The 14,929-nt window shown below is 46.7% G+C and overlaps 1 protein-coding gene across 4 annotated transcripts in view; it reads left to right on the top strand.

Annotated features, from left to right (window-relative positions):
• Nucleotides 1–14,929, top strand: part of EML6 (EMAP like 6) — a 264,701-nt gene that overhangs the window by 229,352 nt on the left and 20,420 nt on the right. For 3 of the 4 annotated variants that reach the window (XM_049870655.1, XM_049870656.1, XM_049870657.1), the window contains exons 29-30: nucleotides 10,622–10,700; nucleotides 14,061–14,190. In XM_049870655.1, coding sequence (XP_049726612.1) covers nucleotides 10,622–10,700; nucleotides 14,061–14,190 — 209 coding nt within the window. Of the gene's footprint in view, nucleotides 1–10,621; nucleotides 10,701–14,019; nucleotides 14,191–14,929 lie in introns of those variants that run through there. The other variant, XM_049870658.1, reaches the window with a different exon arrangement.

Here is a 14,929-nt window from a genome sequence, read left to right as displayed (position 1 = left end):
GCGTGGGGAATGGAGCAGTTTCTGCCCCACATTGCCTTTCCCCACAATGGCAACTTCACCCCCCATGCCATCTCAGATACGACGTGAGGAGACACCAAGGGGGCTGTACAGGAATTATTAGCAGGGGAGTATAAAGAGGGCATCTGTGAATACCCGTACGTTAATGTTTTAGTCCCTCTGATATGTATTTGGAGCCCTGGTGGCGCAGTGGTTAAGAGCTTGGCCGCTAACCAAAAGGTCGGCAGTTCAAATCTACCAGCCACTCCTTGGAAACCCTGTGGGGCACTTCTACTCTGTCCTATGAGTCGGAATCCACTTGGCATAAACAAGTTTGGTTCTGAAGGTTTTTTTTTTTGGTACATATTTACTCACAATCTATACCATATGTTCCTTTGAAAACCAAGAAACCATCGTAACTTTTACCAAACCAAGATTAAAAGCAGACTTTGAACTTTGTGTAAATAGTGGTGCCCTCATCTGTGAACTGGTGGGTGCTAGCACCAAATGGCCCCAGGCTTCCACTCTAGCACTAGGCATTTCCAGCCTTTTTCTTCAACTGTTTCTATGGCTGAATGGGTAAGAAGATAAATGAGTACAAACATATCTTCTACTAATATCTCATATCCCTCTGAATCATTGTGCATAGATTTGTGAACTTAAGCCAAAAGGAAGTTCTATAAAGAAAGCTGTACACCGTGGGTTTGTAAAGAGTGTTACGGGGCTTGTTGTTGGTTTTTGTTCTGTTTCTGCTCCAAAGTAACCACCGTCTTTAGTCCTTGGTTCCTTACTATATGAGTCGATGGCATCGAGATATTTAAAGTTCCCCTGGACTGTAAACTTTGTCTATAAGACCCTCAGTTCCCGGGAGGAAGTCGGCTCTGTGTCTGTGGTGGTTACCACCCTGTGTGTGTCACGCACCTTGCACATAGCACGCACTCAACAAATACCTGTTGAAAGAGTAGGTTAATGAGCGGATCCACTTAGCCTGCTTCTTTTAATATTTAAGTAAATTAATCTCTTTTCAAAATGGCCTGCAAGCCCATCCTTTGTGAGTGACCAAAGGAGAAGTTTGTCTCACTCTTACCTTCATTTCTTCAGCACCCATGCGTCTTTTTGGAAAATGGCCAGATCCTCGTAGATCCAACAACACCCATGCGACTGCTCCTGGTTAAGTGGTTTTTCATCTTTATGCCATCTGTCCACTGGGAATTAAAACGTTTATTTGGTTTAAATCTATTTAGATAATCCCAGGCAAAAGGAACCGAGAAGAAAATTCTGTGGTACTGTAGCCATCACACCTATTTTAAATGCAAGGCTTGTCAGCAGATTTACGATGAAAAACACGCTCACCAGTGATGAAGCATGGGAAAATGGGGGGTTTAGTCAGATGTCCCTGAACTGAAACACACCATAGTGTATAGGTAATCCCATCTTTTTTCTAACCTTCTGTGCTACCATTAGGGCCAGAAATCTGCAGGGAGAACCTGTCCCCGATGTTTTAAAATGTCGTATGTAATCAGTAAGGCCACATTTCAAGCTTGCCTGAGGCTCGGTGGGCATGGTAAAGGGGGACAGCAATTTCCTCCATGGCGGCAGTGAGCAGCCCACCTCTCTGGGTGGTCCCCTCAGCTCCACAGGCCTGACAGAGGCCCTTTGTCATCAGTGGTCAGTAGCTGCTTTGTGAGCTTGTACGAGTTGCTAAGAACTGACAATCTACTAATCAAGAGCGGCTGAATTTAGCATACTGAGCTCTGTCAAAACTGCTACATCTGTCTCGGAGCTTGGTCCAGTCAGTGGGGTGGAGCCTCTCATTGACAAGGAATTTGCAGGGTGCCCCTGGAAAGGATGCTAGTGGGCTGTTAGGCTTGGAGGGCCAGGGTGCTCTGTGGATTTGAAGTATGTTAGCGCTCTTAAACCAGCCTGGCCTCACTCCTTTGAAGTTCACATCTTGCTTTGCCATCTTCTACCGCTCCCTGTTCCTGATATTGATTACCTTCCTGTCTCTGAGGAGTTCCAACCCAGCTCCTGCCAGGGCTGTGGGCTACATTGTCACCTGAACTCCTCTGTCCCTCAGTGACATGACCGTTAGATGGCTCACTCCTAGTACACATGGTCTTCATCCTCATGAAGACATCCAGTGCCTAGACACCTCCATTTTCCTGGTTCATCACCCCCCTCCTTATTTTTCTGTCTGCCTAAACTCTGTCCTCTCAGTCACCTTGGGCCTTCACCCCTACCTTTCTCCCACAACCCACCTCTCACACGTAGGTGCAGATTGTCACCACCCAAGAGGCCATGTTGCCAACTGCACTTAACATCCTCTTCATGGCTCCGTCATCCTATCTTTGTCTTTGCTTGGCTCCCTCTTCTACCTTCTCAGCAGTCACCCAGGCTTTTGCCCTCTCCTCAATTTTCTGCCCTGGTGGCACAGTGGTTAAGCGCTTGGCTGCTAACCAAAAGGTCAGCAGTTTGAATCCACCAGCCGTTCCTTGGAAACTCTACAGGGCAGTTCTACTCTGTCCTAGAGGGTCACTATGAGTTGGAATCGACTTGACGGCAATGAGATTTTTTTTTTTTTTCCCTTCAACCTTCTGGCTAACCCCTAACCCCTCCACTCTTGGCAGATGACTTTTCTACCATCCTTCATTGAGAAAATAGAAACCATCGGGCACAAACTTCATCCTGGCACTGCTGCTGTCTTTCTCCTGTCTTGCTTGCCATCCTCTCTCCCACATAAATCATTCTCCCCTGCTTCCTTCTCTTCTCAGAGCATCAAATCCCTCCTCCCATTCAAGACTGGTCCCTCAGCTGGTGCTTGGACCCCAGCCTCTTGTCCGCCCCTGCTGTCTCATTGCTCCCCCTCTCTCCCAGGTGTGCAGGCTCACCGCTATAGCTGGGTCCATGTCTCAGTCAAGAGTCACATTCCAGTCTTTCTCATCCGTGTGCACCTCTCCTCAGGAACAAGCAAATCCTTGCACTGATCTTACACGCTTATATACAAATTCCCACCCTCGCCTTCCCTCCCCCCTGCCCTCCTCATCCAGACTTCAGAGTCTCTCCTTCATTCTTTTTGCTTTTGTTTTTAATAGTTCCCCCGTCCCCCCCACACACACATTCCTCAAGAGGAGGTTCATCCATGTGTGAGGCACTATGTAAGATGGTCTCCACATACATTGTGGTTTACTGCTGTTGAGTCGGCCCCTCTCCCTCACCCTTTAGCCTATTCCATTTGTCTTCTTTCCCACCATTCTGCTGACATGGTGACTTTCTAATTCTCGAATCCAACTGACTCTTCTCTATCTTTATCTTGCTAAAAGGAAGAACTTGTTTCTTCTATGGTGGTGCTGTCCAGTGGAAATGGAATACGAGCTATGTATATCATTTTTAACTTTTTTGTAGCCACATTAGAAAAGTTAAAATAGATAGTGAAATTAATTTTAATAATATATTTTATTTAACTGAATACACCCAATGATGTTGTTGTTGTTAGGTGCCTTTGAGTCTTTTTGGCCTCATGGTGACCCTGTGTACAACAGAGTGAAACTGCCTCATCACGCGCCATCCCCACAGTCTGCAATGTTTGAGCTCATCGTGGCAGCCACTGTCTCAATCCATCTCATTGAGGGCCTTTCTCTTTTTCACTAACCCTCTACTTAACCAAGCATGATGTCCTTCTCCAAGGACTGGTCCTTCCCGATAACATGTCCAAAGTACGTGAGATGAAGTCTCGCCATCCTCGCTTCTAATGAGCATTTTGGCTGTACTTCTTCCAAGACGGATTTGTTCGTTCTTCTGGCAGTTCACGATATATTCAATATTCTTTGCCACCACCATAATTCAAAGGCACCAATTCTCCGTCAGTCTTCCTTATTCATTGTCCAGCTTTCCCATGCATATGGGTGATTGAAAATACCATGGCCTGGGTCAGGTGCACCTTAGTCCTCAAAGTGACATCTTTGTTTTTTAATACTTCACAGAGGTCTTTTGTAGCAGATTTGCCCAAATGCAATACTTTGTTTGATTTCTTGACTTCTACTTCCATGGGCGTTGATTGTGGATCCAAGTAAAATGAAATTTTTGATGATATTGATATTTTCTCCATTTATGATTTTGCTTACTGGTAGTTGTGAGGATTTTTGTTTTCTTTATGTTGAAATGTAATCCATACTGAAGGCTGTAGTCTTTGATCTTCATCAGGGAAGTCCTCTTGGCTTTCGGCAAGCAAGGTTGTGTCATCTGCATATCCCAGGTTGTTAATAAGTCTTCCTCCAATCCCGAAACCATGTTTTTCTTTGTATAGTCCAGCATATGGATTGAATAAGTATGGTGAAATAATACAACCCCGATGCACACCTTTCCTGATTTTAAAGCACGCAGTGTCCCCTTGTTCTGTTTGAATGACTGCCTTTTGGTCTATGTACAGGTTCTGCATGAGTGCAATTAGGTGTTCTGGAATTCCCATTCTTTGCAATGTTATCCCATAATTTGTTATGATCTACACAGTTGAATGCCTTTGCATAGTCAATAAAACACAGGTAAACATCTTTCTGGTATTCTCTGCTTTCAGCCAAGATCCATCTGACGTCGGCAGTGATATCCCTCATTCTACATCCTCTTCTGAATCTGGCTTGAATTTCTGTCAGTTCCATATCAATGTACTGCTGCAACCGTTTTTAATTATCTTCAGCAAAATTTTACTTGGGTGTGATATCAATGATATTGTTTGATAATATCCGAATTCTTTTGGATCACCTTTCTTTGGAATGGGCACAAATATAGATTTCTTCCAGATGGTTGGCCAGGTAGCTGTCCTCCAAATTTCTTGGCATAGATAAGTAAGTACCTCCAGCACTCCAACCATTTGTTGAAATATCTCAATTGGTAATCTGTCAATTCCTGGAGCCTTGTTTTTCACTAATGCCCTCAGTGCAGTTTGGACTTCTTCCTTCAGTACTCTTAGTTCTTGATCATATGCTGCCTCCTGAAATGACTGAACGTTGACCAGTTCTTTTTGGTACAGTGACCCTGTGTATTCCTTCCATCTTCTTTTGATGCTTCCTGCGTCATTCAATTTTTTGCCCATAGAACCAAACCCAACCACTTATTGCTGTTGAGATGATTCTGACTCCTAGCAACTCTATAGGGCAGAAGAGAACTGCCCCACAGGGTTTCCAATGAGTGGCTGGTAGATTCGAACTGCTAACCTTTTAGTTAACAGCTGAGCTCTTAACCACTGTGCTCCTTCAACATTGCAATATGAGAATTGAATTTTTCCTTCAGTTCTTTCAGCTTGAGAAATGCTGAGTGTGTTCTTCCTTTTCGGTTTTCTAACTCTAGGTCTTTGCATAGTTCATGGTAATACTTTACTTGTCTTCTTGAGCATTAAAAATCTTTCGTTCCGCTCTTTTACTTCATCATTTCTTCCTTTCGCTTTAGCTACTCTACATTCAAGAGCAAGTTTCAGAGTCTCCTCTGCCATCCATTTTGGTCTTTTCTTTTTTCCTGTCTTTTTAATGACCTTTTGCTTTCTTCATGTATGATGTCCTTGATGTCATCCTACAACTCATCTGGTCTTCAGCCATTAGTGTTCAATGTGTCAAATTTATTCTTGAGATGGTCTCTAAATTCAGATGGCATATACTCAAGTTCATACTTTGGCTCTTGTGAACATGTTTTAATTTTCTTCAGCTTCAACTTGAACTTGCATATGAGCAATTGATGGTCTGTTTCACAGTTGGGCCCTGGCCTTGTTCTGACTGATGGTATTGAGCTCCTCCATCGTCTCTTTTCACAGATGTAGTAGATTTGATTGTTTATTCTATCCAGTGAGGTCTGGATGTAATAACTATAAAAATTACTGAATTACTTTGCATTCTTTCTTAAAAATTATTTTTGCTGTCTTCAAAATCCAGTGTGCATTTTACAGTTACAGCACATTTGAATTTGACTAGACAAATTCAAGTTCTTAAGAGCCACATGTGGCCAGTGGCCACCATATTGGACAGCATACTTCTCTCACTGACTTTTTAGAAACAATCTCTCCTGGTCCTCCTCCTATCTCTCCAACAATTCCTTCTCAGTGTCCCACCTCTGCTTCCTCTTCCAGCCCCTCACATTCTGGTGGTCCTCAGGATTTCACCTTTCCTTCCTCTTTTTTCATTCTACACCCTCTCTCTGATCAATCTCCTACCCACCTATTGGCTGAGGATTCCCACGATCATTCCTCTGACCCCAGCCTCTCAGCTAAACCCCCAACTACTATAGCCATCCCACAGATGTCCAAATATCAGTTTGCCAAAACTGAACTCATCATCTCCCTCCATAAATCTCCTCCTGTCTCAGTCAGTGGTACCACCATCCACCCAGATATCCAAGCCAGAAACCCAGTAGTCAACTTGGATTGTTCTTCCTCCTTCACCCTCTGGAGCCAATCAATTACAAAGTCCTATGAAGTCTACTTTCTTCAAATATTTACTTGTTTCCATCTCCACAAGCATGGCTTAAGTCCGAATCTTCATCTTCCTCATCCTTCCCTTGGGTCATTGCAGTAGCCTCTTCAATAGTTTTCCCATCTTCACTCTAAGTTTCTCCCACTCCATCCTTCCTGCCTTAAACTTTCAACTGAATAATTTGATCATCACCTAAAATGGCCAAGTCTGGGACTATATCAGCATTTAAAAAATAATAAGGCTGTGATGCAGGCTTCAGGCAAGGGCATTTTCAAGATGGCAGGCTTTTCGTCTGGCATCCTGTGGTTCTCCTGCCAGATTTACTTCCCTTGACTCTGCTTTGCCGCTGGGCAACTCTGCACATGGTTCTGGAAGTCACAGTGATACATTTAGCAGAATCCAGTTTCTTTTCTTGCGATAGCAGAGTGCCCCATGGCTTTGGAGACTTTTCCTAAACCTGGACTTATCCTAGAACAATAATCTTTCTCTCTTTTTCTTTCTAGAGCTCTCTCTCTTTTAATCCCAAACATCTTTGAAAATCTGATTAAAGTCATGGCTCCTTCCCCCAGAAAAAGCACACGTGCAGGTACAACTTTGCGTCAGTATCAGGCAGTTCGCAGAGCTCCTGAAGCCCTTCCATGGGGCCATCGAACTTGTTGGAGGACAATTCTAAAAGGGTGCTCAGCTCATGGACTGGTTCCCACCTAAAACCAGGATCAAGGGTAGCTGAGTTCCACAAGAAATTCTGAAAACCCTTGGAGCAGCTTCTGGCACATTTTAGAATCCTCCGAGGGCACATTGTGTGACTAAAAATGCTAAAAAACAGTTTCAAAGGTGCATTTCTTGGCTGAATGGAGTCGCGTTCCCCACCCCCCATACGGGTCTTTATAAAAACTGCTCTGAAGGACTTTCTCTTGCAGCCTTTCCAAGCCTTTCTCTCCAGTTGGTCCTGATCTTGGGTTGCAACTGACTTTCATAACCTCCTCAGTCATTCCAGAAGCTTCTCTGAGGAGCCTTAGCTCTGACCGTCTCCTACGCATCTCAGGTCACCCTGCGCTCTGCTCCACCCTGCACTCTGCCAGGCCAGCACCTCGGGGAGGGACACAGAGGGGTAAACACCCAGGCAGTGGCCACCCTTAGTGGCCTCTGTGGAGTGAAAGCCTGTGTCAGGGAAATACCCCACACATCTTCACATGAGTCTAGGCTTTCTCATCAGCAGCTCAGCTGCTGGACAGTAGGATTACAGCAGGGACTGCCCTTCCCCTGGTCCTGCCCTGCCCACAGAATGCACCCTGTTTCTGCGGTGGAGCGGGGTACCCACGGGCCTGCAGCCTCAGAACTGGGCAGGAACAGGGCTGCCTCATGACTCAACACCAAGTCACCTGCCCGAGTCCACCAGCCCCTCCTTGAGTTTCCTCCTCTGCCCCTCTTCCTCAGCAGAGCTTCCCACCTGCTCTCTGTGGATGGCAGGCCTGTCCACGGTTCTCTCCCCTCACTGTCAATTTGCTTGCTTTCTTGCCAGGCTCCCTCCTTAAATTTCTTGTCTGATGGAAGCTCCCTCTCTCCTTTGTTTGCCTGACTCACTTCAAAGGCCTGCTTGCCCCTAGGGGGCTCCTTTGTGTCTCTCCTCCTCCCACCTCTTCCCTCAACCCCCCAGCTCCCAGCTTTGACCTTTCAGGGGCTCCCTGCCAATTCCCAAGGGCACTCATCACCTTCTTAGCTCTCCCAAGCTGTGTGCCCACCAGGAGCAACCAACTGTAAAAGGGTTTATTGGGCTGAAATGGAGTGAATGCCCTGACACCTTTTGCTCTTTCCCACCTCAGCAAAGCTTTTCAGAGCCACATTTCCAATGGAATCTGAGTCTGGAAGGATCTAGATCCGTTGAAGTATGCTAAGCCTCCAGTGTTTGGCTATGTTTGACGTTTTTTTGGCAGCTCCTCCCACATCTGATGATAGAACGCTGTTTATAGCTGCCTGGCGAGAAGCCTTTAATACTTGTGTTGTGTTTTAACTTGCTTTCCTTTGGAGGCAGGGAATTGTCAAGTAAGTATCCACAGCACTCTGGAAAAGCTCAGGTGTTCGGCGAACACGCGGCACTGAGTGTCCGTGCAGAGCGCACAGCCGGGCGCAGGGGCCATCCTGACAGCCCGCTGACTTTGCCACCACGCAGGTCTCTGCCCTCTGCCCCGCTCATCTTCGTTTTGAAGCGATACGGCTGTAAAAGCATCTGCTTGTGAAATAAGAAAGAAACATTCTGAGATTGCTTGACTTTTCAGTTTTTTAACTGAAAACCAAGGTTAAAAAAAAAAACCATCCGACTGCCTCTCTGTGTATATATACAGTCTCGTGTGTGTATATATAAGCGCACAGTGTCTGCTTGTATGCACACTCACACACACTGTATAATATCTTACGTATTATACAACCTGTGTGTCCCCGGAACCAAGCCCCGTGCTTCACCTCCAACGACGCCTTAGCAACCATGGCTGTAGCTGTCATCACAGACCCTGGCTTGCTTCTGTCATACACGTAAACATTCTTAGGTAAAAGAAGCCCTTGGATTTCATCCCAAAGTCCCACTAAAACAGAAGAAAGAGCAGATGTCCCGGGAAGCGATAATTAGTGGGAAGGAAGTGTCTCATTGTGAGAACCCGCCTGCCCCCGCCTGCCTCCCGAGTTTGCTCCATTTGGTGGCAATGACATCAGCCGGGGGTGTCGCTTTGCAGAGATGTGCTCTCTACCCGTTCTTCTGTGGTGACTACAATGCCTTTTGGTCCATTTTTCACTTATGATTACGTAACCTGTTTTGATTGAAGAGTTTCTGAGAAAATAAAGGTGCCTTGTCTTCCCCAGCTCCAAAACGCAAGCCGTCCCAGCAGGCAAGCTGAGCTACCAGCAAACACGGGGAATCGTTAGGCCCAATTATGAGCTCAACTTGATTTGGAAACAAAACATCCATTGTGCATAGTCCCCCCGCGCCCCAACATCCAGGAGGATGCTGTTGTTTTTCCGACAACAACGTTCTCCCCAGCGCACCTCCCAGGAGAGCAGAGTCCCCGGGCACATTCGTAACTCCACGGAGAGCGTGCGGGAAGCATTGACAAGGCTTCCTTTTTTCTCCCTATTCTGTAGGCGCTTTAGTGCAGAGTTTGCCCAGACGCACCAGGGTATGAGCATTCTGGGTTTGTAGACTGGTGCACTCTTTCGTTTCTGTCTTAGTTCTTTGCTGGCATGCTGGGGAAGCATGGTTTGTGCCACACGGGAATGTCTGTCCACTTGGAAAATGCTTGTGCATGAGGCTGCTGGTTGCTAGTGCTGCTCTAAACTGTACTAAGTTTCTCACTTGGCTTTGTTTGCTGCTTACAAGGGGATCAAGGTAATCCTTTCTCTTTGCTTATCCCAAGAGCGATCACTCGCCAGTTGGGAACAATGGGAACTGGCTCAGGCTTCCCTCCACCCTTCCTGGGCTCCTAGTCTCAGAGAAGCCTCATCCAAGAGAACCAAGAATTGGCCTAGCCAGATAGGAGCCCATCAGGGCCTACCCCGCCATAAAATTTCTTAATTAAATTGAGGTGGCGGGGCAAGTCTCCATAACTGAAAAGGGAGAAGCGACCTTGGGTATGACTGTAACAGCTTAATAGACCACAGCCCTGAGGGACAGGACAGACTGAGAGGCTCAAGTTCCTTCTCTCTTTTATCCCCTCACTTCCTGTTTCCCCTTTTGTGTAGTGAGAAGGACCTGGGCACCTCACACATACCCCATCCAGAGCCTGACTCCTAAGTCGCCATGATCAGTGGCCATGTAATTCTTAACAACTTCGGCCCATCCCTGCCTGAAAAAGGCTGGTGGGTTCAGGCAGTTATGGCCTCTTCCGTCTTGTGCTTAGCCCCTCTTTAGTTTGAAGAGAAGCCCCTCTTTGGAATCCATGGATAATGCAGGTGGAGGAGGGTGGGCAGGATTGATCGTGACTCCGGTGACTCAGGCTGCGTGGGACCATTCATGTCAGGGGTGACTTTTCTTGTGGGCAGGGGCCAGGACAGAGCAAACCCAGGTGCAGGGCCTCAGGGGAGGCGGGGGGAGGAGCTGGGCATTGGCCTTAGCTGACTGCGCAGGACAAGCCACCGTGCTACCTCCTGTTCAACACTGTGCTTCCCCGGCCACTCTGTTCCAGGCCACCCGTCAGCCGAGCAGCTCCACAGCCTGAGAAACTCCAGAAGAACAATGTCACCAAAAAAAAGAAACTGGTCGAGGTGAGGAAGTTTAAGTGTTTTGCTTTTAAGCTGACATGAATGTTCTAAGGCCTGCCTGGTGAACATCACCCAATGGATGTGTCCCATGGATACGTTCCCAAACCAAAACCCATTGCCGTCAAGTCAATTCTGACTTGCAGTGACCCTACAGGACAGAGCAGGACTGCCCCATAGGATTTCCAGGGAGCAGCTGGTGGATTCAAACTGCCAACCTTTTGGTCAGCAGCCTAATGCTTAACCGCTGTGCCACCAGGGCCCCCAAAAGAGGTCATGAAATGCCTTGGCCGGATACCTTCAAGTGAGTCCAAATGGATCAGTTGGCTCTCTCTTGTTCCCACCCCCTTCTACATACCATGTGTCCCCATCTCAGTAACCAAAATCACGTCCACTGAGGCACGTGCCTTCCCCCAGCTCTGCCACGGGGTCCTGTCAGTACTATTCTGAAATGTACCCTCAAGTCTGGCCCCTTTTCCCTGCACCCAGTACCACTCGGGCCCTCAGCATCCCTTACACACACACACAGAGAGACAAAGAGATGATGGTGCTGCACTGTCTCTGGTGTCCTTGGGCACTTACTGTGCCAGGTGCCGGGCTACATATTCCCTCTGAAGGATTTCAGATGGCCCTCACAGCCTGCGGAGGTGCTGTTGGTGTTCCCATTTTACAGATGAGGACACTGTGGCTCAGGAACGGTCACTGACATGCCCAGGCTCACCAAGCCAGTAAGTAGAGAGGGATTTGAGCTCAGTGGTTGAGACGTCAGACGCTGTTTTCACAGAGCTGCCTCCTGACTGTTCTTCCTGCCTCCAGACACTCGTCTCTGACATGCTTGCTGCCCCCACAGCAAGCACTTTACATTGTAAATCTCATGCCAACTCACCCCAGCCGATGGGATTTAAGTCAAGGCTTCAAAACATTACCCGGAGGCGCCTTCCAAGCTCATCACCTGTAATTCTTCACCGCCACTCAAATCTCCAACCCCAAACTGACCCCTTAATGTTCTCTGAGCCTGCCTCAGACTTTCAAGCCCCCGTGTTTTTATTCAAGGAGCCCTGGTGGCTAAATGCTAGGCTGCTAACCAAAAGGTGGGAGATTTGAACCCACCAGCCATTCCACGAGAGAAAGATGTGCCAGTCTACTTCTGTAATGATTTACAGCCTTGGAAACCCTGTGGGGCAGTTCTACTCTGTCCTGTAGGGCCGCTTGCTATGAGTCAGAATCAACTCAATGGTAACGGGTTTGGTTTTTTTTTTTTTTTTTTTGTATCTTTATTCCTTCTGCTTAGGAGGTTCTCCTGCCCCCTTCCCACAGACTGGTTCTCCCCAGCCCTTTCTGTGCAATCTTCCCTGATGCGGCGTCCCACCCTCTCCCCACACCCCATCCCCACAGCCCTCACCACACACCCTACTGCCATTATTTCTTACTCAGCTGTCTCCCTTGATAGACTGTAAATTCACTGAGAACAGAAAACCCGTCTTCAAATTTTTTGTTGGAAGGCCCCCCCCAAAAAACCCACTGCTCTTGAGTCGATTCCGACTTACAGCAACCCTACAGGACAGAGTAGAACTGCCCCATTTGGTTTCCAAGGCTGCAAACCTTTATGGAAGCAGATTGCCACATCTTTCTCCTGAGGAATGGCTAGTGGATTGGAACCACCTTTTATTGGAAAGGGAGAGGGGATTTATTGGGAGGATTTATTTTGGAACACAGCACAGGTCAGGAAATGTGCTAAGCTTCAAGAAAGACAGGATCCAGGAGCTGAAAAGCCATCCTACACCAAGATGGTGCCTCCCTTCTGCCTAACAGGGCCTTTTGTGTGTCTGTCACATCCTTCCCTTTCTCTAAAAAAACTTGAAAGACTTTACCTGCATGCAGTAGACTGTGGGTGCCTCCCAGCACTTGAGCTTACATCTCCTCAGTTAACTAAACAGCCAACGCTACCACTGTCCCAATTCTAAACTCCTGGGGCAGACAGTCTGGCTGGCTCATTTGGGGTCACCAGGACAGGGGCACAGTGACATATTGCACACCGTATTTCTAGAAAACATACTTGGGAGGAGCTACCCTCCAGAAGGGAGACTGAGGCATGGACAGACACTGGCTAAGTTGAATGGAGAAGGACTTTCAACATGAGAGACTTTTTTTTTTAATTGTGCTTTAGGTGAGCAAATTAGTTTCTCATTAAATAGTTAATACACAAACTGTTTTGTGACATTAGTTGCCAACCCCTGGATGGGTCAACACTCTCCCTTTCTCCACCCCGGATTCCCTGTTTCCATTCATCCAGTTTTCCTGTCCCTTCCTGCCTTCTTGTCTTTGCTTTTGGGCTGGTGTGCCCATTTAGCCTCATAGACATGAATGAACTACAAAGAACGTTCTTTCATGTGAGAGGTTTTCTAAAAAAGCAAAAACATCAAGATAGGAAAGCTTGTAATATGTGGGCTAAATAGACAAGTCAGCTTGACCAAGGGATACAGAAAGTAAGTCAGAGTTGTGGGTAGGGGCTAATGTGCCAACTTAAGGAGTTGGGGCTTTATCCCACAGGCAGTGAGAGACAGTGAAAGCTTTTGAGTAAGGAAGTGTCACGGTATTTAGTTGAATTAATCCAATATTGGCCATGGGTGTGCTTGGGAGAGAAGAAAGGGCAGTATCAGAGACACTAGACAAGAAGAGAAGAAGGACTTACATCTTAACCTTGTATCCCACCAACCAGCACAGCACCTGGCCAGATACATGCTTAATACAGATCGTGAGTGGAACTGAATGAATCTCCACTGCTCTTTGCCATGGAAGACAAGACAGGAAGAGAGAAACTGTAAACCCAGAACAGTATGGAGTTGTTTAAAAAAAAAAAAAAAATGCGAATGTGTAGAAACTTTGTGGGCAAGCACCGAGCACCAGAATGAACATGGCATCTGCCTCCGTTTCTGCCCCGCCAATCCTGGTTTTTATTTAGGGGAGTTTATTTTTTTATCAGAGCAGATCTCTGTGCCACCATTCAGCTCATTCACAGAGCACCTGCCAAGGCCCAGACAGAACGCTGCTAAGTAACTTTTGCGCGGTGGCAAGTCAGGAGACTTTGGCTCCCCTGAGGACCCAGGAAGTAGATCTACCTTATGTAGAAAACGAATTATAAGTCTGTGCATAATCTGTCATCCTTAGCATTTCAGAGGACCAGGTAAAGGGCTGTGTAAATTTTATCCTTAGCTAATCAAGAAGCAAAATGTTGCTATTGTGTGGTTGTTCCCACCAAGAGCCAGCTAGTGCTGAGGGCGCACACAGCTGTTCACACAGCATAGGTTTGTTTCTCTGTTCTTAGTTCCTCTAAGGGTCTGCTGTGGTCTCTGTGTGTGAATGTAGGAGCTGGCTTTAGACCATGTGTTTGGCTACCGAGGATTCGACTGTCGCAATAACCTGCATTACCTAAATGATGGGGCCGACATCATCTTCCACACAGCAGCAGCCGGCGTCGTTCAGAACCTCTCCACAGGTAACTCAGCCACCTTCCCGATTCCGGCTTTTATTTCTAACTCTTTTATGTACTTCCCACTCTTCAGGTGCCGAAAAGCTTAAGTGTTTTTCTTCGCTTTACAGCCATTCCATGCAGTTCCAGACTGGTATCACTTATTCTAGAAAATGCTAGATTCATGTTCCAAGAATCAGAACCCTCTGATCTTTGGCGTCAGCCCGGCCTTGCCTTGTAGACCCTACAAGTGAGGAATCGTTGGAAGTCCTTGTTTACATCAGCTCCCCTGAGACTGAGGGACGCAGAGAAGCCAGAAAGAGGAGTGAGGAGTGGACGGATTCTTTAAAGATCATAACCAAGAACAAACCACAAGGGAACTTTTCTGATTAATTTTTAACTGATCAGCTTTTTAGCAGCTCTGATTTCCAAGTTTTGTTTGTCTTGACTACTTAGCCAATGAAAATTATACCAATTAAACAAGGAACAGAAATGCTCAAAGTGTCCCATGACAAAATGATGACTCTTAAATTAAAAAAGTTAGGAAACGTTTCCAACAAAAAGAAACATCCAGAAACTAATTTAACAGACCCCCACTAACAGAGGCGTAGCTAGGGTAGGGCAGGTATCGCACATCTCTGTGTGCGTGGCACCATTGAGCAGTTCCTGTCAACCAGGTATGACCAGCAGCGTATCTACAGAAAATGGCGCCTACGGCAAGCACTGAAATTGTACCCCTGTGCAAACAACTGACACCCCTGTTTTA

The sequence above is a fragment of the Elephas maximus genome, chromosome 26 (assembly GCF_024166365.1).
Source record: "Elephas maximus indicus isolate mEleMax1 chromosome 26, mEleMax1 primary haplotype, whole genome shotgun sequence".
NCBI lineage: Eukaryota > Metazoa > Chordata > Mammalia > Proboscidea > Elephantidae > Elephas > Elephas maximus.
Note: the sequence above shows the minus strand (reverse complement) of the source record. Positions and strands in the feature narration are given on the sequence as shown.